This window comes from Thermobia domestica, chromosome 8 (assembly GCF_964235325.1).
Source record: "Thermobia domestica chromosome 8, izTheDome1.hap1.1, whole genome shotgun sequence".
Classification (NCBI taxonomy): Eukaryota; Metazoa; Arthropoda; class Insecta; order Zygentoma; family Lepismatidae; genus Thermobia; species Thermobia domestica.
The window spans coordinates 57,503,283-57,531,198 of NC_137461.1; the positions used below are offsets into that span (position 1 = coordinate 57,503,283).

The following is a 27,916-nucleotide window of genomic DNA, read 5'->3' on the forward strand; positions in this document are numbered from 1 at the left end:
ACTGATAAGAAATACGAACTTATACAGCTTTTCCAGGAAATATTTCCAATCCTGCACCTTCAGCTGAAACTACGTTATAAACTGTGACACTTACTTACGAATCTTTTACTTCTTTCCTTTTGCAACAAACTTTCTACTCTGCTGCTCTTCACACTGCACGTACACGGCTCCCCTCCTTTTCCGTTCCTACATGTATCATGCCGAACTAATTTTCAACATTCGTTTGTTTACCGACGTTGCCACTTCTTCGTCAATAGCATTTTCACTCTTGCCCCAGCGTTCACTCTTGCCCTGGTTACCCATAATTGTAAAATTAGGAGAACGGTGTATTCTACCATTCAATCATGGGTGCTATATATATTTTTCTTTTTACAAGAATGACTTCGCTTTAAAGTAGGTGGGAGAAAGCAAATTATTATACGTGAATTTTGGAATATGTCGTCATTTTTTAAAATCAAGTTTTCTTCATGGATAAGTTCAGTGATATTGTCACTTCTGCTCTCAATAAGTTAAGTGTAAGAATCGAAAACTCACGTTTTCGATTCCAAAGAATACTCTGCTAGGTTAAGAAACTATTTATATTTTCATGTATATAAGTTTTCCTCCGTTATTTGTATTTGCTGTACTTGCTCTTTAATGTTCCCTCTTTTAGAAAGTTAAACAACAATTGAATTTCTCTCTTTCATTGTAATATTTATAAGTCAATGAAAAACATTAATATTGTAAGTTCCATATACAGCTTACGGCTTTGAAATTGAGCGGAAACAAATAAACAACAAAATAATGGTGGAAATACGTCATACTCAATTTGTCCATTTGCTGCATATCTAGAAAAATTCTTTAGGTTCCCGATAGACTCTTAAGACACACGATCCGCTCGGGAGTGTAGTACTCCCGGAAGTAATTTTTTCACGCGCTACCCTAGCCACCTGTTTTTAAGACGACCCGCTCGGGAGAGTAATACTCCCGGAAGTACGTTTTTCCGCGCACTACTCTAGCCAGCTGCTTTACGCGCTATCCTAGCCAGTTGTTTTAAGTTGGTCACAAAATTTATATGATGAAGTACAAGGGGAACAAAACGAGCCCTATATCATGGAGTACAAGGGCATAAGTACTATAACTACTTATTTGCACAAAAGTAAATAAATCACTTTTTAAAGTATTATTTTCATATTATTTTAATTTAATGTATTATAAAAAGGTAAAAAGTAAAAAAAACTTTCCTCGGGCCGGGTTTGAACTCACGCCAAAAGAGAATTTTATTACTAGCATAAAGAGCTAGCCCAGTCGGCCACGAAGGCGGACAGCAACAAGCGTTTGATTTCTGCTATTTTAATGCAACGTGGCAAGAAGTGGATAACGCCAACCAATCAGAACTGTGTTTCTCGTTTCTACTTCCGGGAGCATTACTCTCCCGAGCTAGTCCTTTTTTAAGTTGGTCATAAAATTAATATCATGGGGGCAAGGTGGAAGAAAACCAGCCCTGCGGGCCTTCTAACCCGTTCCTCCTTGTCCTCCTCCTGCTACTACTACTTATCTGCATAAAAGTAAGTAAATCCTCTTTTATTTTCATCTTATTTTAATGGAAAAAGATTATAAAAATTTAAAAAATCTTCTTCGGACCGGGTTTGAACCCATGTCAAAAGCGATTTCCATTACTAGCAATTACACTAGCACGCTCGCCCACGAGAGCCAACAACTACTAGCGTTTTATTTCAGCTATATGTAACCTACGTGCCAAGAAACGGATAATTCCAACCAATCAGAACCGTGTATATGGTTCCTACTAGGGGAGCATTACTTCGCCGAGTGTGTCCCTTAAGGCACCACTTATGTAATTTCCGCTGAAACATGGCACGGAGTTGTTTTCAGTCGGTTAAGCTTAAAGGAATTTTCGAAGTTCGTTTACTTCGTTAATATTGCATATATTAAGGAAAGAAACATTTATTTATTTATTCCGCACATTATTCTTTTAAATTAAAATAAATAATAAATAAATCCCGAATACTATTCTGAAAGTTAAAAGTTTACACATCAACATTAAAGGAAAGAAAGGAAATCAGGGGCATCATTCCATATCAGTAGTAGGGTCATTATATCAATTCACAGAGGTTTGTTCAAACTAGTCTATTAATTTCTCAAGTTTCCCGGAACCGGCTCCTAAAGTTTCCTTTCCATAGACTTAGTAATTACAAAAAAATCTCTAATACTACTTTTCAGAATCATTATACAAAGTGCAAAGAACGCTGTATGACTTAACCGTAGTCACTGTTATTATAGTATCATTGGAGTAATTAATTATATTATATCATTATCTTTAACGAAGAAATATCCAAAGATGAAACAAACACCAATCCATAGATATCATTATACTGAACACTTAAACCTGATAGTGAATGATAACCACGCCATATGTTAAGATGAAATTGATATTGAAGTATACCCTCATCAATACGACCCGCTCGGGAGACTAAAGGCGGATTTTCATGCCCGCGTTAGAACGGAAGCATCACATGTAGCGTATTCACCGTAAATTATTTTCGTTTTCATACATCAGTGCGTGTATTGCGCCAAATTACTACTCCCTAGCTAATGCGCATGCGTAAAATAGAAAGTTTGCGACTTCCGCCATGTTAGTCAGTGAATACAATAGTGTACGCGCGCTACTTCCGTCAGAATTGAACAAATTTCTACTCTGACGCGAGTGTAGCGCGCCATCTCCGATGCGTGATTTCATTGGCTGTTTAGCACAATCGCTCGCAACTCACGGACGTAAAGGACACATGAAAATCCGCCTTAATACTCTTGGAAGTACGTTTTTCCGCACGCTACTCTAGCCAGCTGTTTTACGCGCTATCCTAGCCAGTTGTTTTAAGTTGGTCACAAAATTTATATGATGAAGTACAAGGGGAACAAAACGAGCCCTATATCATGGCGTACAAGGGCATAAGTACTACAACTACTTATCTGCTCAAAAATAAATAAATCACTTTTTAAGTATTATTTTCATATTATTTTAATTTAATAAGTGTTATAAAAATGTAAAAAAAAAAGTTAAACCTTTCCTCGGGCCGGGTTTGAACTCGCGCCAGCGCTAGCCCACTCGGCCACGAAGGCCGACAGCAGCATGCGTTTGATTTCTGCTATTTTACAACAACGTGGCGAGAAGTGGATAACGCCAACCAATCAGAACTGTTTCTCGTTTCTACTTCCGGAAGCATTACTCTCCCGAGCTAGTCCTTCATCAATTCCTACTTATGACCAGTGGCGTATTTAGGGGGCTTCCGGGCTAAAGCCTCCCCGAAATCTTATTTACTATATTAAAGTAAATGAAATATCTTGCAGAATTTTCACATTTCCTTGACCATAGTTAGTAAAGCTCCTCGGAAACAAAACCGTAAATACGCCACTGCTTACGACACAACCAAGATGACAATATATAGAATGGTTAATGAGATATACTTCAATATTATGATTAAATCTTAAATTTTTATTTATATTTGTTAAAATAATGTAAAATTTAATATCGAGCAGAGAAAATGAGATGACTGAAACTGGGGATCTGAAAAGGTAAGGGAGCGTATGAAGTGACGCGTCTTCCTTGCCTATCTTTGCCTATTGTAGTTTTTAGGAAGTGGGAGGACACCATATTTGTTCCATAGAAGTGAGGGGACGACATACTCCCGCGTTCTCGTTCACTTTTACCCCTGCTTGAAAGGGAATTACCATTCGTGGGTTTCTAGAAAATCGAAAAAAATGTACTTTTATGGCGCTAAATGCCATGTCATTCGTTGACAATAGTAATTGGCATTTTTTTATTATGCTACAAAGCATTATTTATTTTATGTAGAGCATATGTAAAAAAATACGCTACCAATAGCCAGATTGTAACTATTGTTGTTCGTATTTTCCTAAGGATGAAACGCATATTCCTAACAATTACAGAACTCCTATGTATTTGTATATTACTTGTAGTAATATACACATACGTAATAATATAATCATATCTAATAATAATAATGATCATAGATAATAATAATAATAATAATAATAGTATGTCAACTTCCTATTCTAATCATATAGAACTGATTGTAAAGTAGTTACCATACAACCGGATGTTAATTAATTTAAATGATACCATTTCGTACCAGTCTGAAAATTTGTAGGAGTGAAAGGCAACGCAAAACAAATTACGCATTAAGAACGTTTCGTAGTAAGTTTGTGAAGTGGTTTGCAACCCTGATGACTTATCTCAGCATGTGATATCCAACATAACTAATTGTAACGCAAATTTTGCGTTGCGTTTTCGGAAACTGCTAGGGAATAAGGCTCAAGGAGTACGACACTTCTCAGTGTACTTGTCTATTACCGAGATTTTAATTTTCTTTTTTGATGCGCTTTGTTTTCTTTATAATTATAGGAATCACTCACCACTATCGTGGAATAGTGTGAAGTTTGTAATTTAGGGGGAAAAAGTAGTATGAGTAAATTTTAATTGTCTCGAGGTAATTTCAACATGGACACTTAGTTCATATCATGTTTCGTTTGTATAACGTTTGATCTTGTTGATTATACTTTTTTTTAGAGTTATTTCAATTTCATATTTTGAAGAACTTTCCCTCTCAGTACCCGCCAAGCAAGACAACTACTTACAACTATCGATATCTTACCTACGAGAACCAGTGTCACATCGACTGTGGGAATATCGACAGGGCCTTGATCTGCGGTGACACCATATCAAAATGGCGCTGTTATGTTTGAGGATATGTGGAAACTGCAAACAAACCATGTAGACCAAACTTTTCGTAATATTGTATTTTAAATGATTTTGTATATAAGTGTTAGCCGCATTATGTGTATACCCAGTGAAGCAGTGTGTGTTTTTATGTTATACATAGTCTAAAATTTAAGTGACTATAAATCAAGCAGGTTTGTCCCACCTGAGGAATGCCTCAATTTTAGCTTACGTGTGAACAATAACATACTTTTAATTTTTCATTTCTGTAAACATACGCTTACCAGAAAATGAAGAATTAGTTAATGAAAAACTGCGAAGAAACCTGGACACCTTGCGTTTGAAATAGGTGAAAGCGATAGCTTAGTGTATTACACATGTATCGTAGATAGAGACAAGTGCAACTTCCTTGCTACCGATTTGGGTAGCTGTTTTGGAGTAGCATTTTGCAGATCGTGGTGTTGGATTAGGATAGAGAATTATGGCATTTAATGAGGTAAGTATATGGGTGTTATGCCTTAATTTATTGTTTCTAAATATATTTTAAGTGAAGTCGAAACTACTGCAAGTACTTTCACATCCACTTTTTCTTTGTTATGCATTGTTCGGATATTTCGGCATCTTTCTGACGTGCCAGTAAATTAGAATGACATGTACTTTAAATTTCGATATTGCTGAATGTCATATACAGGACTCTGTTGACTACCGAAGACTACGGAAGTGAAAGTACCGGTACAATAAATGTTTCTCTTACGAACACTTGTTATAATGTTTGAACATTAAGCTTAGTATAAATACATGTAGGTAAATCATTTTAACTTTAATGATCTGATTGTTAACCATATACGCGGTCAGTATATAAGAGAAAGGAAACATAGTGGTTCAAATGACAACTTTCCAACTGGAAAAACAAGGTGAGAATTTAACGATACTTTTGTTAACATGCAAGTGGTAGTCACATTGGCCATGCTATTCGCATACAACGTATGCAGTGGTTATATGAACTGTGATCCCAAGCTTTCTGTAACTGGTAAGATGTGATGACACTGTAATCAGGTATATATTGAAGATCTTGGAGGGACATCGTCCGAAAAATTGCTATTTTATTTTCCTAGAAAATAATAAATTAGTGGAGGTTAGGAATCTGGGTCTTGGTGCCATGTTCTCAAAATATTACGGGTAAAATTTCGAATTCACAAAGGAAATGGGAACCTCGTAATGAAAGTGCTATACGTCGAAACTACGAAGTAAAATAACACGTATTAGGTTAATTATCTTTTCCATATAATCATTCGTCAAGACAGTACTGCAGACGATATAAACTGTTACATCGCCTTTGACACCCTAACGTTTTTGCTACTCTGCTTTCTTTGCCGTATCATCTTCCACACATCCCAGTGGTGTACGAAACAAATTTCTCAGTGAGCATACCTAGTAAAATGAAGAGTCTTCAAAGGAGTAAGTGTGTTCGAGACATTAAGAGTTGATTGTATGCACAAGGCAGTAGATATGTGACCATTATTTATGAAGACATTAGGGGAGATCTATAAATCGTTTTTTAACTATCCTACGTCGTCATTATTTGATGGTATGCAAATTCTCAATCTACACAAATTTTCTATAGACGATAATTTTAATATGAATTTATCATTGGAAGGTAGCTTGCGCATGTATGCTGAGCAGAAACGGTGGGAACCCTGGCCGCAGTAGGGACTACTTCCATATGAACTTCTGCGTTAGCGATTATGGGCATAAGTAGAAATAGAATACTGCTTATTGTGTCTTATATAAACTTAGAGCATCATTTGTATTTTTCCTGCAGTAGAGTGTATTACCTATATAGTTGAGGTATTTATGAAGTGTATTACCAAGCGCACACATTCGTATAAATAGGCTACGGAGCGATGTGACATGTTTTTTGAGAGGGGGGACGGCATTCAGTATCCTCCAAATCCATCGATGGCTCCGAAGCCAGTACTGTAATTTAGTGAACTGTTTTAAAATACCTTGTTTATGCGTATACTCACTGTCGCTGACGTGCCTGCTCCCTACTAATAACTTGATTGGTTGGTTGAATAGGATTTATCGTCCGTTTCAGTGCCGATGTTATGTGAGGCGTGAACCTATAGTTTAAAGTGAAGTCGGAACCACCAGGGTTGGCAAAAACCATGGTTTTTATTGAAAAAACCAAAACCGGTTTTTTGGTTTAAATAATTTGCTCTATGTATTTATATCACATATGGAAGAAATAAGTTTGTTTCGCCTTGGTGTTATTATGTAACAACCGGGTTATGCTGGAAGGGGTTACCGCTTCTCGGCTTACATCCGAGAGAAATTGTCCTCCGTTTGAACTGAAAAACCGGGACTATCTGGCCGCAAATGCTATACGTCTGCCGACTCACTCACGAAGGGCTTCTGATAAAAGTACGTTGTATTGATCTTTACATACTTGTTAATATAATTGTCAAGAGTCGTTTCAGAAGGACAAAAAGATAAACAGTTGCACGAGTGAAACCATTATACAGAAATACATATGGACAATTTCAAAGTACTGCAGAGTACAGAACTAATTTAACCAAGTTAGTTCACTATGACTTTTATTAGTCCAAGTTAAAGAAGTACAACGACTTAATATGCATATCAGTAAGAAAAGTGAATAAAGATAAGAATTATTTGAGTCCACTTTGGCTCTGAACCATTTATACATAAATAGATACCAAAGATGCTTTTGATTTCCATAAATGCCTCTCGTGGGATTTGTATGACCCCCTCCCCTCCCAAAAAAAGCACGGTTTTTAGATGTATATCATCAATAGTAAACATGATTAAAACGAAACAATGTTTAGAATTTTTGTTTGCAATTGCATATTAATAATAATAAACTATAAAAAATCACAAAAGAAACATAAACCTACATAAAAAAAGTTGCTTTTGTAGTATAATCTCTTTGAGTAATGAATGGGGAATTTGTCTGAATATAATACGAATAATATACGGGAGTGAAACGTGATAACCACAAATGTGTGTTCATCAAGATTTTACGAACACTTTTCGTTTTTTGGTTTAAACCAGTTTTTTTGTTATTATTATTATTATTGTTGTTGTTGTTGTTGAAAAAACAGCACCACCTTGCTTTAAACCAGCCAACCATGGGAGCCACCATAATGTGTTCAATTTCAGATCTCTCATCGGGAATCGAATCCAGTATCTTATGCACCAAAGGTGGGCGCTAAGTATTAGGCCAGTTAGGAGGGCTGTATGATTAAAAGTTGATGGCCATGGTATACGTGAAAGTCCAAATTTCGTAATAATTGCCATTCTTATTGAACAGGGCACTTCATCTCAGTGGTAGAACGGTCACCTCGATTCCGAGAAGACTATGGTTTGAACTCACCAGTAAGTTTTATGGTGATCAATTTTGCGTAGTATCCTACCGTATTATAATTCCATCAGTTATCCCACAGCAGGGTGTCTATCGGTCACGAAAGTCATGAAATCAGAAAACGGTCATAAAAGTCAAGAAAAAGTCACGAAATGTAGCTTTTGGGTCACGATTTTTTCATCTGTACAAATATAAGTGTAGACTGGAAAATTTTGTTTTATAAAACATCAAAATTCGCCACCAAAAATGTCTATGGTCGGCTTTAGACGCTACCAAATTGCAAGCAAAGTACGCTTCTGTCTCACGCATGAAAATTCGGCCCAATTCGTACCCAAATTTGCTCTTGAAAATGTTAAATTTTATGTTTGCGAAAGAAAAGGTCACGAAATTTTATTTTAGAATTTTAGTAGACACCCTGCACAGTCATGAACTTGCAATAACTACATATTTTCATTAACTTAAGGGCCAATGCGAGTGTGGGAGGAAGCTATGAACTCACTGACACGATATGTCCAGTGGCAATCCCACAAACAGGGTAGTTCTACGAGAGAAGTTTTATTATGCGCAGTGTGTTAGTTGAAGCTGACAGTTGTTATTTATTGAGTGTATCGAACACGCAATATTTCAAATTTCTGATATAGTAATTATTCTCTCAGTCAAGTTTTCTTCCAGTGTTTCGAAGAACACTCATCCTCAGAGCACAGAATGACGTATCTTCAAAACGCGATTTAAATTTCAACAGTGGTAACTTAAAAACATTGCATAAATTTGATTGACACTTATGGTCACCTGCCTTTTCCAATATGTTTTTTGAGCTTGCTCTTATTTGACTAAGGAACGTTATTAAGTGAGTAATTTTAAGTAAACCAATAACAATAGGCTAGTTTTGATCATTTCATTGCAACTTGTCATTTACACATACTTGGACAGAGGCTTTATTGTATGAATTTCTTCATATTAAGGGAGTTTAGCAATCCAACTTGAATCAACACAAAATAACTATATTCTGCGAAATATGCAATGGAAGTAAAAGTGTATTTTGTACAAGAACAAAAGTGCATTTTTCTCCGTTAAAGCTGGAAAGCAGTTAGAAATTCGTAAATGCTGATGGGAACTGTGTTCTAAGAAAATTTGAAGCTGATTAGTTCATGGTAGATCGTTTAATACAGACTGTACTAGTCACTCATTACCAGAACTTGAAAGATCCACTCGCCAATGGCGAGTACTTTTTTACATTTGGTGAATAAAGTCCAATCATTCAGAAACGTGAATTCAAGAATAAATAGCATCTGTTACTTTTTTTTTATTTGTAAGAGACAAGCAAAATCATCAATAAACAAAATAAAAAAAATTCATTGATATGTTTACTGTGTCGCAAAGCGAATTTTGTTTATTTGTTTCAACATTGTGACTTCAAAATTGTCTGGCTAGTAGATTTTTTGGCTGACGAGTACTTGCAAACTAGATTTTTCAAGCCCTGCTCATTACTATACATGCCTTCTATAAAGATGTGAAATTTCATGTTAATACGTACAATATACTTCCATGCATCTATATTTCTTCTGCTACTCAATTTTCACACGTAAGTGATAAATTTTAATAGTTCTGCACAATGTAGAAGATTGTACTTCTGGTGCACACTTGATTACTGGCGAATCTCTAGATGACCGTAGCAGGGCTTTTTTTTTTTTTTTAATATATATATATATATATAAGAAAAGAAAAAAATGCTTTAAATCGTGTGAACTTCATAGTGACGTTTCCACATATCAACCCATCAGCATTACGTTTATCTACTTTTCACCTTTTAATCAAGGGGTCCCGTGTTCAATTCTCGGCCGAACCACAACCCATCTTTCAAGTGTAAACCAAGTAGCGGTTCGAGGTGTCCCTCTAAGCGAAAGTCTTCTCCGTGATAACCTTGGTATTTCATAAGGATGTTAAGCCTAAACATACGAAATGAAACCAAATTAGGCCCATATATTTCTACTTGAGTGAATGCCTGTTTTATAAAGAAACCAAGGTTGCTTAAATATATTAATAGAAATTGGCAAAATTTATCAACTGCCTACGTTGCTTCCAACATCAGCTTGGACTTGACTTGGTTTTTATTTTGTTGAATGCTATCTACATACCAAGTTTGTAATTTAATACCTCAGTTTTAGCGTAGTGATTATGATACGTTGACCTTAAAATTTTACATGCAAATACATTTAAAGTAATAACAGTATTTTCCCAATGGCTAAGGCGGGATGTTCCCGATTTGTATATAATTCTGTATGTTTTTACTTGTGTAACTGTTTATCATTTTGTTCTGAAATGACTCTTGACAATTATATTAACAAGTAGGCCTATGTAAAGATCAGTATAACGTATTTTTATCAGGAGTCCGTGAGGGAGACGGCAATCGCATTTGTGACCAATTAGTCCCGGTTTCGTGTCCAAATGGACAATTTCTCTTGGATGTAAGCCGAGAAACGGTTTGGATTCCGCTTTAAGTTTATGTGACCCCTTCCAGCATAACCTTGTTGTTGCATAGTAACACCAAGGCGAAACAAGCTAATTTCTGTCCATATCTAATATAAATACATAGAGTAAATTATTTAAACCAAAATAATAATAATAATTTTTTTCCAATAAAAACATGCTTTTTGCCAAACCCTGGACCGTAGTATGCATCTATGCTCATAGGAATTTTAATTCACTTACTTCTGAACCAAACCAGATTATTAGGGAAAACTGGCCTCGGATCAATAAGTGTACCTCCTTGTTTTTTGTCAGTAAATCAACAATTTTAAGAAATATCCTAAATGCATAAGATTGTTCTAATTTATAGTATACGATAATTAACAGCTTGGTTTTTTAAAAAGGGAATCACAACATTTTGATTCATATCCTTGTAGAGTAAGATCAGAGTAAACACTGATAAGTTTTAACGAGGACAAAGGCATGTTATCTTAACATCCATGTATTACATATTTTTAAGGGAATATTTCCAGCGCACAAGCATTTGATAAAATACCTGCCCAATAACTGTTTCTGAAGAGGAACAGCTTGGTATTTTTTCTCTTCAAAGCTTGGTGAAAATCCTTTCATCATGCCATAAAATTAGCATCGCAGAGGAATAATATGCCGAAGAAGGGCAAAGTAAAACCTTGAAACAGTTTATACCGTATATGAAAATATTACTACAAGGATATTAAGGCAAGATGTGTTTCCTTACTGATATTAAATATGTATCATATAGCATCCTTCCATAAACTAATAAATTTGTTGATTAAACCTCGGTTACAGTAATTTTGTCCGTATAGTAGGTGTGTGGCTGATTTTTTTATGAATCAATCTGTGTACCTATATGCTTTTGATAATCATACTTGCCGTATTAGTTCTTATAAGTGGTATACATGACTGCCTGGGCTGTGCATTACTGGAAGGAACAATTGTCTCATTTATAGTACTAAAAGATATTTATTGACTTCAGTTTTTCAGGACATTACAGAAATCAAAGGATGATATTAAAGTGCAAAACAAAATGCTACTTAAGGTTTAGTAAATGAGTCAGTGTTTTTGAAATTGTCTTCTTTCTTGTTTTGCTTTTCATCTAACTCTGTGTCGCCCTAATTGATTTGAAAACGTGATCTTTAACAGTGGGAAATTAGTCGACAACAGAAACTATTTTACCAACAGTGAAACCCCGTGATGCAATCAAGCTTTTTTGTTCCGACAAAAATGTGTGTGAGAGAGAACGTTCCCTTTAATGGACACCCTCAAATAACAATCTTTTACCCCCAGCGTTTCAGTAATCTCTTCATAGTGGGCATGAATTATTCATAGCAGCTCATACGTATTTAGTACAAAAAATATTTTCTGCAGTTTGAAAATAAATATTCAGTTGATCCCTTTAGCTGATCCAGCAGTTACAAGCAAATTCCCATCAGAAACATCCGGTAATTATAAATGTCGCATGTTCTTGCTAAGTTACTTGTACTTTTAATACAATCAGTAAGCAAAAGACTTACGACAGTCATGGGGGCCGCGGTGGCTCAGTGGTAGCGCGTTCACCTCTGGTGCTTGGGGCCTCGGGTTCGATCCTAGCCCCCACCAAGTGAACTTTGTGGTGGACAAACACCGTGTGCTGGGTTTTCTCCGGGTTCTCCCGTTTCCTCGCACTTTCTTCATTCCACCATTTCATTCATTACTCATCATCGCCGTCTCCTTTAGTCTAACCGTCATAACTCAAAGATTTCATTTCATTTTCATTTTTACGACAGTCATTATATAACTCTTGTGGTACATGCCCATATCACCCGATGACCTATGAGTAATTAAAGTTTGATACTTCCCTTCAACAGACAACTCTCATTTATGGGCAAATATTCATTCCCAACCCTTTGATTTCCTCAGTATTTGAAAATAAGTAAGTAAATGGGAGTGGAACTGATGAACACTTCTAGTAATCAACTCCTCTCTTGTTAATGGCACTTTTAATTCTGTTTCTGGACAGTGTCTTCCAGCACAAGGCCCTGATTTTCTTCAGAATGAATTTAGAAGTAAATGTGACAGTGATCGTTGATGGAATAATAACAATAATAATAATGTGACAGCGATCATTGAATTTTCTTCCGGTATATTGCATTTAGAAGAAAAAAATTGGCTTAGACCACCAGTTTTCTCTCTGAAGCACGAAAACTGGCTTAAGGCACAGTAGCTAATCACCCACTTTAATCTATAACTGAAAGGTTATCATAGTAGTAACTACATTTCTTTTACATGATTTTTTTTTTAAGTTGTCCACTAACTAGATGTTGACAAGCATACTATTATTAGTGTACCAAAAAGTTGTCACAGAAATTCCTTTCTTAGTACAGTATAGCAAACTGTTGCTTTTTTTTTTTTTCATGTGTAAGGACCATAGATAGCTTTACCTTCCAGTGCTTGGAAGGCTTAATTATAACATGTTCATCGACCAAAGAAGTCAGCGTGCGATCGACGAATTGATTTTGTTTTTCGTAGTAGAGCTGAGTGACTTGACGGAATATATATGAAGCTTTCAATAATTGATTCACTGGTGTCAACGATTGCTGGTATGTGCTACTTGCAGTGAATGATGTGAAATTCGATGAAGAGTTGCCCGGAAGAAAAGTATACAAGTTATTAAGTAAAATTCTCACATATCTCAAAAACAAATCATGTGTCAATCAAAAGGCTTAGGAAAATATACACATTATCGTTGCGGAATTGTTGCAAAATGTGAGAAATTTTGTACGTTGTTTATTTTGATCATTTTTTCCAAAAAAGATTATGTCCATCCATTGTAAGGAATTTATTTTCGTTTTCCAATCACGTATTCGGAGACAATAGTAGTAGCATTCCCGAATTCCAGTATAATTCCATGTTTTATTTTACCGAAGAGCTATCACAATCGGGTCGGTAGATTAAAATGTCCAGGCAAACTAAACCCATAGTAGTATACAGCCTCAAAGACAATGACTTTCCAGACAGTTTGTTAACTCAGTACATCCACTGCCATCGCATCTATTCCTTGGGTTTCTGGATATGAACTGTTTACTAATTCGAATAGCCCCCAGTTATATCACGAAGTTAGGTTAGATTTAGAAATTGCTCCTCCTGGTATTTGAACCGTTATTCTCACTATTCAGGCAGTGTTAAGTTTCCAACGAAGACTGTTGTTGAGTACTGGAGTTTCCGTACTTTTATGTAGAGATGCCGCAAGTCTCGACTTCAAAATTTTCATAACACATTTAAAAAGATCCTTTTAACAAATTGTAACATATTGTTTCCAGCCTTCTCTTTCCTGTTCAACAGTGTAACATTTTTAGCTGCCCTAGTAAAGTTATGCCATATTATTCTGATTTGTCCTTAAAATATTACTTTTTAAAATAAAATCCAGGACAAGTTCATTCCACACTTCCATGTTATGTTGAAGATATTTAGCAATTTTTCCATCATGCAAATATGGAATGAACATGTACATGTTTTCATTTTAAAAGATGTGATCGAGCTTGGCCAGTAGCAGAGCGTTCATCTCTGGTGCGTGGGGTCCCTCGTTGGATCCCAGCTCGCGCCAGGTAATCTTTCTTGTGCATGGATTTTCTTAAGGTTCTCCCACTTTTTTCATTCCATCATTTCATTCGTTTTCATCATCATTGTCTCCTTTAGCCTACATGGTATAAACATGGCACAAAAACTGTAAAATTTATTAGTTTGTAATTTTTAAAAGGTATTTTATTGGAGCTATTGCGTTTTCCAGATTGAAAAGACCCGTCAGCTTTGCTGAAAAAGTTACACTGAGGAAGACGCGAGAGACCTTGAAACAGTGTGTTATAATTTAGAACGCGGATGTAATTTTTTTCTTAAATATTAAGTAAGCATCATGTAGCTTCCATCAGTATATTTTATTACAGCTTAAAGAAACAGTATCATATCTTTTCCATAGTAAGAAAAGAAAATGTGTTACTCTCTTAGCTACCTAATATATACACAGATTAAAACACAATCTACCAAACTGATTAATAATTTCAGGATTACCTCCTTACGTAGTAGTTCTTCAGCGAAATAGGGTAATGTCGGGAAATCAGAAAAGCAGGAGTTTTTCACCATATAAACTAAATTTATTTGATATTAATAATTCATTCAAGTTCCATAAATGTGAAGGGTCAATTCTGTTAATTATTATTATTGATAAGTTCCTAATAACTGGAACCTACTTAATCTAGTAATCGAGTTGTAGTGAAGTTAGAGTTATGTGTTTTATTACGTCACAAAACCTGAATTCCTTTCACAGTGTTTTGAAAGAGAGGAAGGAGAACTTAAAAACCGGAATAAACTGGCTATGTGTTTGAGCATCTATGTTTAGGATTGCAGGTGATAATTTATCTAAATGATCTGTTTGAATTAGCACAAATGTGAGACGTGTGATCTTCTGTTAATGCTTATAGTAGCTCATATATGATTGTATTAGGGGTGCTATTTTTATGATCTCCATCATTTACTACCTTGTATGGTTTTGAAAGTCCTTGACGCTGTCATCGGACATTTCCACAATATTTCGTAACAAGGGTTGGAGTGTTGAATGAATTTACGTAGGGGCTTTGACCTCAGTAATGGTTTTATCGTAAAAGGATTGCTGTATACACAGAGTAAAGTATAAAGCATATTGTGAAACATCTCAGAGAAGCTTTTGGCGCGTGTGGAAGCCTTATTCATTCATAAAACTGAGAACTTACTATGTTTCTAAAATAAAACGAACAAATACGAATGGTTCGTAATTCGCCCAACACCATGACGTTCTGTAGATAAAGTAAGGTAAAAATCTGTAGGGTGTAGCCTAGAAATAATTGAAAATAAAATACTTTCATCCAAAACAGTTAAATATCTTAAATAACTCTTTATTATTATTATTATTATTATTATTATTATTATTATTATTATTATTATTATTATTATTATTATTATTATTATCAACTTAGTAATGCGTTTAGATAGGTATTAATGCCGTTTTCCAGAATGTTCCAGGTAAGCTTAATGGTATTGGGAATAGTCGTTAAGGGATTTGGTCTACCAAAACTCCCTTATATCATATGCTTACTTGCCTGTGTGTCTGTCCGTGTGGGAGATAGAACATCTCAAGAATTACTTGATGGATCGTTATGTGTTTTGGCCATGATGTAGAGGATCAAAGGTGAGGAACAGAATTCGTTGGTGGAGTTGATATTCAAACCGGATGTGGAAGAAATGTAACCACTTCCGGATTTTACGTTGATCACTGTAGAGCAAAAACGGTGATGTCTGTCGAGAAGCGGTTTCCTGCGATCGATTAAGCGTCCCAAGAATACATTTCCTTTCCATCCTTAACTTTTCTTTAAAACTGGAAGTGATAGAAATCCAATATGCAACTTCCGGTTTTAATATTGATGTCCGTAATACAATAAAGCTATATATATTTAAATCGATTTAGGTTTTAAGAACGGGTACCATTTTCTCTTTCAACGCTCTGTTCAAGCCGGGAGTGGTAGAAATGACTATTTCTAGTTTTTAACGTTAATCGATATAGAGTAAAGTCTGTCATATATAGCGAGAAGTGGTCTCAGCTATCAGTTCCAAGAATATATTTCGTCTCCACTCCAATCTCTCCATTAAAATCGAAAATGCTAGAAATCTACTACCTCTTTACGTCTACACAGCACTTCTTCTTCATTATATAATGGAAGCCATGTGGTGTGAATTTATGTGAAACTGGCTGAAGTGTTCGTTCCTCGCACGAAAAGAATAAAGTATAATAAACATAACCGGACTTTTTTTAAAAGCCGCCTCCTATAGAAGCGGAATTCTCGAAAACATTGAAATATGAGTTCAGTTATTTGTAATGAAGGCATTGTATATCACATTTCATACCTCCAACTTATGCAAATCCCCATTTTGAGCATTGTGAATAGAGAAATTCGAATATTGTGGAAATTTCTCTCTTTGCCCTTAGAGGCGTAATTTTCTTAAACTATGAAACGTGTATACCTTATTTCTAAATAACAGTTTATATTTAGAATTTCACACACACAATTTAATTGAATCAACGCATTCAACATATTCTGAATAAATATTCGAAAATTTGAATGGTGTAGAAGTTTTCCTCATATTTTTTCCGGGAGCTGAATTGTCGAAGACTTGAAAGGAACATATTCTTCTCATATTCTCATTAAGAATGTGTATACCGTATTCCATACCTCCATCTTAAGCGAGTTCTTACATTCAGCATTTTCTGAATCATAAAGAAAAGCAACTTTGAATAAGATAGAAATGACATCTTTTCCCCTTCTCATTATGAGAGGAATTGGAACGTTATAATACGAATTCTCTTTATTTTTAATTAAGAGCTTTTATACCGAATTTCACACCTTCATATGAAGCGAGTCTTCACATTGGACACTTCCTGAATAAAGAAAGGGTAATCTAGATATTATAGCAATGTTACTCCCTTCCTTCCCCCTTATGAGCCTAATTCTTGAAAACTGTGAAAAATGTATTCTGTTGTTTTTAATTACAAATCTATACCGGTACACCAGATTTCAACGGATACTAACATTAGGCACTTTCTGAATAAACGGTATAGTCCATATTAAATCAGGCACAGGAGAGTTACCTTCTTAGTCTAAGGTTATTGAGTTTAACATATGTTAAAATTCAGGACAAAGTAAGAAATATGTTTTTTTTTTTTTTTTTTTTGTTTAAAAAAAATCCTGACCCGAGACAGATGCCCAAGATGGCGCCTTGGAGGCTTTTTCTCACATGTGAGTTTCGGCAAAATATTAAAATGTTCTTTCTGGAACAGTTAAGTACGCTATTTTGTTGCTTTTTGTTTTATTTGAAAGACGATGGTTTATGATTCATATGATATCCTCCGTTTGGAAATAGTGTTCAGGTTGTCATACTGTAGCCTTCTAACATTTGTTTTGACATTTTTTTATGCTATTTTTTTTCTTTCCTGTTGAGCAGGACCATACAGTAGTACATTCCCTGAAAAGAACAACTTTCAGTTTTGAGTTTAACAAATTTTATGTTCATGGTTCAACTTCCGTGTCGTCGAGGCTTCAGAAGAATGAAGTGTGTTGACTGTTTACATATCCATAAAAGAGTGATACATTAAGTGTAGAAAGGAAAGAAAGAAAAATACAAATTCTTCAGGTTGGAGGTGAGGGCTCATTTCAAGACTGTTGCAAAGTCAAGATATTTCCAGGGATGACTTTTTGCGTTGTAGATGCTTTAACAGAATATCAAGAATTACACTAACTGAACAAGAAGTCTCTCTTGGTATGGATAATGAAGGTTTTGAGTGAGAAAAATGAATTGTATTTCCCTGAATCAGTCAGCTATAGAGGTTGGTGTTAGTCCTCTTCAAAAGAAGCTTGTGCAATTTGCCAGGAATTTATATCAAACATCAATTCAGCTACAAAGTGCAAAATCTGACAATTATCCCGGTGTCCCTTTCAGAGGTACAAATTTTGCATCACATACTATCTGCAACAAAATAAATGGTGGATAAACCATGAAATGTGAAGTCTACTAAGAGAGTGTTTGGAAAATTGGATCCCTAGTATGGTCATCCTATGAGTGAAATACATGTTCAAATTGTGTACAGTCATTTTACTTAGAATATAATATGGGACTTGTCGCCAGAGCCAACAAAGGGGAGACTATGACTGTAACAGTTGGAGGAAAGGAAATAGTGAAATTGAAAACATGCATAACCCGCAGTATTAAAGAAACTTTCGCCATGTATAAGAAGGGACATTCAGTATTCCACATTGAAAGATCAAAAGTTCATGTACCACGATCTAAGTGAGTCATTCCACACCCACCTAGAGATGTCCATTTGTTTGTGTATTATGCCAGTTTAGAACTTTGCGTAGTAACTTTGAACTCGAAGGCATGACATATGACCCCTTGGTTGGACGTGTGAAGTCGATAGTAGTCTGTGATGTACAACGAGAGAGAGAGAGACAGAGACCTGTTTCTTTGAAGAATGTGGCGACTGGAAAGGGAGGACTCACCTTACAGACACTTAGTCTGCAAATCATAGCAGATCACTCTTCTAAATTTCTTCTGAGTTTCCTCTGAATTGCCACTTTCAGCTAGTCTGGAAGAATAGTGGACAAACATCATTGCATGGATTTTCTTGGAGTTCTCCCGTTTCTTTCCACTTTGTTCATTCCACCATTGCCTTCATTTCTTATCATCGCCGTCTCCTTTAGCCTAGCCAGCATAACCATGGGACGTAAAACTGAACGATTTCATTTTGTTTTCTGGTCTAGAAGATTAGCATAATACTCTTCGGTGATACAGGCGCCATTCGGTAGGTAGTCACCATTATCATGCCATGTTTGTCCTTGAAAACGAAGCCAGGACTTTTTGGATCGATTTCTGAGTACTGAACATTTTGGGGCAGGGGGACCATTGTGGCGCCATTCGGTAGGTAGTCACCATTATCATGCCATCTTTGTCCTTGAAAACGAAGCCAGGACTTTCTGGATCGATTTCTGAGTACTGAACATTTTGGGGCAGGGGGACCACTGTGGCCCCATTCCTTTGACTATTCCTTGGTCTCGGGATCATAAATATGGAGCCAGGATTCATCCTGTCACTAGTCTAACCAAAAAGTCATTTGTCTTTTCAAAATGGACCAAGGTGGCTTTAGATACTTCGACGCTTTTTTTTTTTTTTTTTTTTTTTGATGCGTACTCAAAAGTTCCGGCATCCATTTCACTGATAGCGTGCCCATGTTTAGGACTGTGGCAATATTATAACCAACTCGCTCCCTGGAGATGTCCAGTATCTGGTCAATCTTTTTGGCTGATATTAGATAGTTCTCAAGAATAGCGCATGGACAGCATCGCATGTTTGCTCGTCTGTTGACGGTGACGGGCATCCGCTGCGGGCTCATCTTCCGCCGTGAAATAGCCAGTCGTAAAACGTGATATCCAGGTTTTTACACAGCTGTATGATGGACATTTTCCCCCTAGTGTTTGACCTATCTCCAATGAATTTTCTTTACAGACTTTCCCTAAATGCTATAAGAACTTCATAACAGTCCTCAGCTCCGACGACATGAAACTTCCTTGTGCCTCTCATCTCACCTACTACCTGGAATAGCAGATGTTGTACAGTTAGGATTAAATTGATTTTAACACAGTTACATATTAAGATGTGATACTTTCATAGGCCAACACTTTTATTTGTCTACTTCAATGTAAAGGGAACAAAGCCAGGAACGTTTCAGCCCCCCTCGTAAATAGTAGGTTCCTTTCAATCTTGCTTAGACTTTCCGTAAGATAGGAATAAGCTTCTCAAAATGATAAAGTAGCTTATTCCTAAAGTGATCAATATTTGAAACATCGAGATTGACACATAGAACATTTTATTGTATATACTGGTTGCATCATTCCCACATTAGTGATCTTAGCAGCGTCACTTAAGAAAACATAATATTGACAACAAAGATGCTTGCCACAAAATTAAGGGAAAAAATTCAACTTTGTGAATCTTCAGTTTGAAGTTAGTTTTGTTAGGTTTGCATGTTTATTCAGTTTGTCTTGTGTATCTGCCAATTGTTACGACACTAAGTGTAACCAGAGCAGAGCTTATTTCATGAATGGTTTAAGACTTTTTTTTTTTTTTTTTAAATTTACTAATGAAAGAAGTAGCAGGATATTACAGCAATTTTTTATTTTTATTTATTTATTTAAAGAAAAAGGTTCATTTTCTCTTTTGGCACATAACGGTTCAACATAGCGTCAAAATAGCATTTCAGGCATTATAAAAGTAGCAATTTTCGTATCTACTTCTAAGTGAAATAATACCAATATTATAGATATTATGAAAGGATTAAAATGACAAATATAAATGATCAGTACATTTGTTTCAGGTTTGTATTCCTTCTGATTATTCTCAGTTGATTAATTCTCGTGTGTGGCTAATGAACAATGGGATGCAGATGTTTAATTTTCCGTTGCTGTTCATGCATATAGTAGAATTGAGATAAAGTAATTCAGTCTCCTGTACGCATATTCAGTAGGTCAGAGTCATTCTTAGAGATAATTCTAAGATGATGCTGAATAGTGGAATTGTAAAGTTTGAAATATCCGAGATTAAGATGATGTGCAGTAAAATGTCAATAATTACGGTACATTGCCGACATAAAAGAGTAATAGTAACCTGAAGTAACCTGGTTTGATTATATATTAGATATTATTATATTAATGTCTGCTGTGTTTGTCCGTGTTTTTTCTTTCTTTCTTTTTCTTTTTTTTTAATGGAGTATGCTTCTGTTATTTCCTTAATGGCTTATGTGGCATTATTCTAAATCGTTTTAGGTGATACGAAATTCAGAATGCGTGATCGCATTCAAGAACTGTGCCCATTGAAAGTCTTAAATGTAATTTGTTTTACGACAATAAAGACTCCTGTCTAGAGAGCTAATTTATTCACAGGGTATTAGATAAAGAAATGTTAGTTAAGAATACAATTCTTGGATTTTACTGTAATCTTCATAAAATGTGTCAGGCGTACAGTTTTCAATGAATGCGTTATATCTGTTTAATATATGGATCGAAGACGTGAACACCTACAAAATCAGACATTCACCCCTGTGCAGACTATACAGTAAAGCGTGGAGGAGAGATACAAATCTTCTATATGTGCTATACAAATCTTCCGCAAAGATAGTAAAAGAATCAAGTAAGTGATAGTGTTATCCTGGAAGTAAAGATTTGAAGTGGCAGTGGATCTGCGTGTTGCAAGAAGAAAAGTGGTAATCGGTGGGCAGAAACGGTCATTGAAGATAGATCTTCGATAGAATAAGGTTGTGTGGTGCTTGAATCATTGCCTTCTTTCCCCGGCTGGAGCTCATGTAGTTTAATCAGTAGGTCCCGTCTCATATAGCCTCGCTGCTGAAAGGGACGTTAAACTCAAAATCAATCATTGCCGCCTTGAATTAGAAGAGAAAAAGATTTTTAATGTGGCAAATTATTGTTACTTTAAAAAAATCATAGGTTAATATTGTCTTCTTTTTTTTTTTTCATGAGGCAAGACAGGAGGAAAGTTAGAGTAGTACGCATTAACAATCTGAATAGTTGCTTCTGCGATTCAAGGTGTGTATATATATAATTAGAGCATGACTCACCAGTATGAGTCGTTTTATACTTCATATATCAGATTTTTGTTTGTAGTGGTTTAAATTCATTCCGAGCACAGTTTGGTATTATCTTAAGGGCATAGTTGACTGTTACCAAAATAGAATGCTCCGAATACATGTTACAGGGTTTTCCCATTACTTCAAGTCTGTGTGTGTTCAGCGTACTTTTTCACCGCGTGAAGTTGAGTAGTTGTACAAATAAGGGAGAAGGAATTCACAACGTTTGCGCGTTTTATTACAGATATTACTTACCAGTTCTGCCTTAAAAGATCCGGAGATTCATCGCCACAGAAACAAAAGCATATACTGTGTTGGTTGCTCGAGAGAACCAAAGCAAGCGGTTAAGTCAATTATACTGAACCTTCCAGCTGAGTTTCTTCACCCGCTCGCTGATGTGAAGATCTTTTTATAGCCGGTCTAATATATAAACTACATGATATAAATCGCAATTGAAAGAAAAGAAGAAAACGAAAAATACTCAAGTGGCGAAGTAATCATATACTGTTAGAATACCGTATATGCTAGTTTTATAATTTTATTCAACGCCCCACAATTATACTCTCGAGGCAAAGGAAACAGTAATGAGAATGAACGAAATGGTGAAATGAAGAAAGTGGAAGGGTACGGAAGAACCCCGAGAAGACCCACGCGTTCGTGTGTACCACAAAGTCCACTTTGCATGATCTTGGATCAAACAAAGGACCTCGCACAGCAGAGATGAGAGCTCTATCGTTCAGCCACCGCAACCCCATTATTGTTATTGAAATTGTAATTGTATTTTCTTTGTTTCTAATTTTTTTGTGTTTAGTTTAATGTCCTATGCTTATGCTGTTAGGTTAGAAACGTTAGGCAGGGGTGTAGCCAGCAGGTTTGTGTAGGGGGGGCGTCGTTTTTGAGGGGGGCCAGCTACAATGTACAAAGCCAAAAAAAAGTGTTCCTGCTAGTGTTTTTGAGGCCTGAAAGAAAGGAAAATTTTGGTTTTCTTCTGGAAAACTAAAGACACTATTTTAGATTATTATTATTATTATTATTATTATTATTATTATTATTATTATTACCCATAAATTATATTCAAGTGCCGGAAGACCAACACATGTACAAAGAGGAACTGGGACTACAATTCAGTGTGTGGAGAAACCATTCGGCAACACATCCATCAACTTGTGAAGCACTACAAATTGGGTTAATGGGTCTCACATATTTTGACTTCAGGCCAGAAGGAAACGCGGCAGTCGCCTGTGTTTATTTACTGTTTCGGAGCCATTTCTGGACAGGGCGTTGACATGTGATAAAAAGTGTGTCCTATACGAAGCTCCACGGCGCCGTCATCATTGGTTAGCATCCCATAAACCGATTTCAAAACAGCCAAAACCAGCACTGCACCAGAAGGAGGTCCTTCTGTGTGTTTGGTGCATCGTGCATCGGGAACTGCTACCAGCTGGTCAGAGTATCAACGCAACTGTGTAGTGTCAGTGTGTAGTGTAGTGCTCGCTCAACAAAAACTCAAAACTCTGGAGCCATCGCTTCTGAATTGCAAACGGGTCCTCGTTTATTGGACAACGCTAAGTCCCACGTGGTTAAGATGACTCAGGACACCATTTTCCGCCTTGGATGGGAAACAATATTGCAACCACTATATTCCCCGGGTATTGCACCGTCCGATTATCACCTGTTCCATTCTTTGAACAATCACCTTAGAGGACGCCAGTTCAAATCCCTAGTAAAAGTCCAAAATGCACCTGATACTTTCTTCATTTCACGGCCCACCAAGTTCTACCGCGATGGATTCCATGGCCTCCCAGAACGTTTTCAGAAGGTCGTCGATGCTGATGGTGACTATTTTTGATCTTCCAGGTTAGGTGACATATCAATGTTCGAAGGTGGTGGGTGAAAAAACAAGAAAACTTTTCTTGGTTACTTTTAAATTTAAGACCTTGTATACAAAACCTATCTACACAAGATTAATTTTCTTTGAAATTTCACTTAATTTCTTTACGGTTTCCTGACAAAAGTATTTATTATTCGTGACTTAAAAAAAGAGAGCGCGAATGAAATCCAAATTGAATAAAAACATTGTTTCTCACCAAATTTTCCATCCTCTGTGTCTTTTAAAACACTTGTTAAAGCATATAAAAATATATTTGTTAAAGCATATAAATCGCAGTAAATTGTGTAATCTGCTATCATAAAAAAATATCCTATTTTTCGATCGGTATAAGGAAGAGATACTATACTATTTTTCGATCGGTATGGGAAAAAATATTTCTCCTTACTATTTTACCATAAATTATTAATTGTCAATAAAATTTGTTACTTTTAAATGAATGAAGCGAGATAATTTTACTATGATGTTTTAAAAGCTGGTCATTTCGGGGAGCCAGGAAAACATTTGGGGGGGCCGGCCCCGATTGGGCCCCCCTTGGCTACACCCCTGACGTTAGGTTAAGTTAGAGATTAATGAAACTGAATGATTGTGAAATTAAATATTTGCTCTCTCTCACCGGAAATCGAACCTCGGACCACGTGGCACCGAAGGCACATGCACTTGCGGCTAGACCAACGGAAAGGGCTGTTAATGTAGTAGGTGATAAGTTTTAATACATTTCTCAAGATGAACACGTACATGAAATGCTTGTGTTTGAGTACTGCTGGGTAGCCATATGTCAATCGTCATTGGAGGACGCATCTCTTTCCCAAACTAAAGGAAAATAGTGTTCAGAAAAATATTATCTTTGGAAAATGGTATTCTCCGTATACCTAGAGAAAGTGTGGTTTACTTATAAGTAATCGTGACAGTGCGCCATTTATCACTTCCTCAACTTAAAATGCCTGTGAACTCTGCAACTATTAATATGATATCCAATGAGTATTTTTACTTACTGCCACTAAATCTATAATCTATTATTCTGTCCCTTTCTCAGCCTTTAAAATCTTTTCTTTCGGAAGCTTTATACCACTTCGTAAAGCTATGCGCATTTTCCATCCCAGTGTCCTATCCAGATTCTAAGCATCTCGATCGATTTATACCAAATATTGTGGAAATGATGTTACGAACCTTTCTCGATTACTCAGTTTTTTCGTGTTATTTTTTGTTTTTCGCAATATATTGTGCTTAAGATGTTTTAGAAATTGGTCACGCTTACTAGAATGAAATTACACAAATTATTCACATGCGAGATTTACTATACGTTGTGTATAGGTTGTGTGCGTAGTGTAACAGATACTTCGAGGAAACAGTTGTGTGGTAAACGTTTGCTTCATTTACAATGCTGCATACCTTCGTTATCATGTTTGAAATGAGCGAGAGGGAAAAAAGTAGGGGAAAAGAACACATACATTGTAGTTTGATACGGTATTTGGTAAACATTAAGACTTAAAAAAAAAAAAAAAAAATACCGTGTATCATCACTCTTTTTTATTCTTAATGCTTTCGACATCGCTTTTTAGATCGCCCCGAGATAAGTGTAATGCGTCATTTTGCATTTGATAAGCCTTTCTTATCAATTAAATTTTCTTTTATCTGCTGTCGGTATTTTGCTTTATAGGCTGCTGTAAATAGGATTGATACTTTTGACTCGTTTTTTCTATTCACGATCTCCTGGCTTATTCAAGAGGCTAAAGGAAGGTTGAAAATTCCTTCTAGTATCACACCGAAGAAAAACAGTGAAATTTCAGTGTCGTAGTTTGTTTTTAAAATTATTTCTTTTGTTCCAAATGCCTGATTAAAGATGATTTTTGTAATTTAATTAGTGATCGGTAATTGCATTGAGTTTGTTAAGCCTTTGAGGCTTGTGATGTGGATGTCAGAATGCCGAGCTCGAGTGGAAGCAGTGGTGCCTCAACACCTGATTCTTTAGACTCGTTGTCCCAGTCTTCAACCCTGAAGTGGAGTGCTTCACAACAGGCACACGCTTACTGTCATCTCATACATGATCCCAGTGAGGTTAGTAAAGTTTCTTTGTATTTCTTAACATTCGGGTAAAAATGGCTCCTCAGTCAATATTTTAAATCATGCTAAAATGTATTTAAATGCAATAATTTTACGCCAAGGATTTTCGAATACAGCTACGTTAGAAAAACTGAACATTTACTTATTTACTTCCGTCGCTGGAATTTTATAATCCACAGAGCAAGACTGAATGAGCGTAGATGAACTACAAACTTCTATGCTTTGTAGTCGATGTTCAAGATTTGAATCTCACGATTTAATATTCTAACTGAAAATTTGAGCCTTTTCTCCTCAGTTCTGGTGGGCGAATCCTAGGATAGTATCTTTAGATATAGAACTTAATTTATGTCCCGCTTCTTGTTGTTCGTGTTTCCAGAATAATTTCTCTTTTCTTTGGGTTTTTAATATAGCTAGAGACAGCGCTTAAAGTGAGGCGGTATGAGCCGGTTATGCATCCCAAAGTTCGAAAAGCGGCTGGTATGGCATACCGGTAAGGTAACTGATTTAAATTGTAATTTGCGTGCAGAAGACAACACAGTTTACACAGAAATAAATACGATGTTAGCATTGAGTCAACAAATATGTTTGTATTATCAAATATTTCGTTGCTGCTGTTTCGAAAGTGAATATCAATTCCCTATCACTCTATTCAATGACAGAATTTGTGTTCTTATTTTCTTTCAACATTTCGGAGAGCAATTCCACCCCCTCAAAAAAATCTAACTATCTTACCACTCGCCTAAGATGTTTAACTGGATCCGCCCCTGCCATTGACAGGACTTCTTTTAAAAAAATCAAACTTATTCTTTTCACATTGTCTGGACTTCTAGTGGAATACAATGTAATACAAAGCAAAACAATATTCATTGAATACTAGGCTGATGATACTGGGGAGTAAAACATTTACATATTAGTCCTCTCTTTCTATAGATTCTCACGTCAAAAATGGTGCAAAAATGTCAGGAGTAGAGATGCTGTTTAGGATTATGTCGAAATTACTGCTCTAAATGGTCATATTTGTTCCATACCTTTACCTCATCTGATGTCACTTTAAGCACTGGCTAGAGATTTCAAAACTTCTAACATGTATTAATTATACGATCGTATTATATTAGGGAAATTAAATTTTAGTCTAGTCAGAGAAGGAAAAATCGAAAAAATACAGTAAGTCATGTAGTTTTGAAATTTGGCACAGTTGTTGGAGGAGTGCCGTAAACGACATATTAAAAGTCCCCGAGGATGCAAGGTCGGGGTCTAGCAAAAGTATTTCAGGTACAAAATTAAAGTACATTAAATTTCGTATGAAAATAGTTTTATACATTTTTTGTCATAGGATCATTTACAAGATAGAACGGGGATATAATGTACTTGTTTTTTAAAAAATTGATTTTAACGATAAAATTAACTAAAACTGTTCAGGTAATCTTTAAGAGAAACTTACGTCTAAAAGCACTATACAAAGGCAATACACAACTTCGTGGACACAAACACTATCGCATGAGCACGGACGGAGTATGAGAGTGTGCAGACGTAGTGTGTGTAGATACATACGTAATTTTAAAATCATTTAAGTTGGGATGAACGCAGGTAGGGGGTAGAATGATTATGTTGCTTTGAAACATTACTTTCAAGTCTCTTGTGATTGATTCGTGTAAGAAACATGAAGAATATCATCTTTCTTCTCTCTAAAAACTTCGTGCTTCCCATCTTTTCTTGCAGTACTTGCCTTTATTGGCCCCTCTGCCTTTGTTTTACCAACATCACACTTATTACTCACAACATCGTCACTTCATAAACACTTTCCGGTCACTGTTGTATACCGTATAACTGTTACTGGCAGTATGCACTAGATGCATATGCTCGGAATATTGGGAGAACGGGAAGATGTGGAATGCAACCCGCGCTGGCAATCTGTTGATACCCGCGCGATAGTATGTTTGTGCGCGAAGTTGTGTATAATGTTTATAAACATGATTTTTTTTTTTTTGTGAAGGTTACCTGAACAGTTTTAGTTTATTTTACCATTAAAATAAGATTTATTTTTGAAATGTGTGTCCTCTGTCTTCTAAAGTATTGATTGTGTGAAAAATGTATAGGACTATTTTCGTAGGAATTTTAATGTAATTTAATTTTGTGCTTGAAATA

The 27,916-nt window shown here is 35.9% G+C and overlaps 1 protein-coding gene across 2 annotated transcripts in view; it reads left to right on the forward strand.

Annotated features, from left to right (window-relative positions):
• The first annotated feature begins 4,692 nt into the window (after nt 1-4,692).
• GckIII (Germinal centre kinase III) overlaps nt 4,693-27,916 on the forward strand; it is a 181,088-nt gene continuing 157,864 nt past the window's right edge. The window contains exon 1 of one of the 2 annotated variants that reach the window (XM_081768503.1): nt 4,693-5,231. In XM_081768503.1, the coding sequence (XP_081624629.1) occupies nt 5,217-5,231 (15 nt within the window). In that variant the 5' untranslated portion in view covers nt 4,693-5,216. Of the gene's footprint in view, nt 5,232-25,614; nt 25,766-27,916 lie in introns of those variants that run through there. The other variant, XM_081768501.1, reaches the window with a different exon arrangement.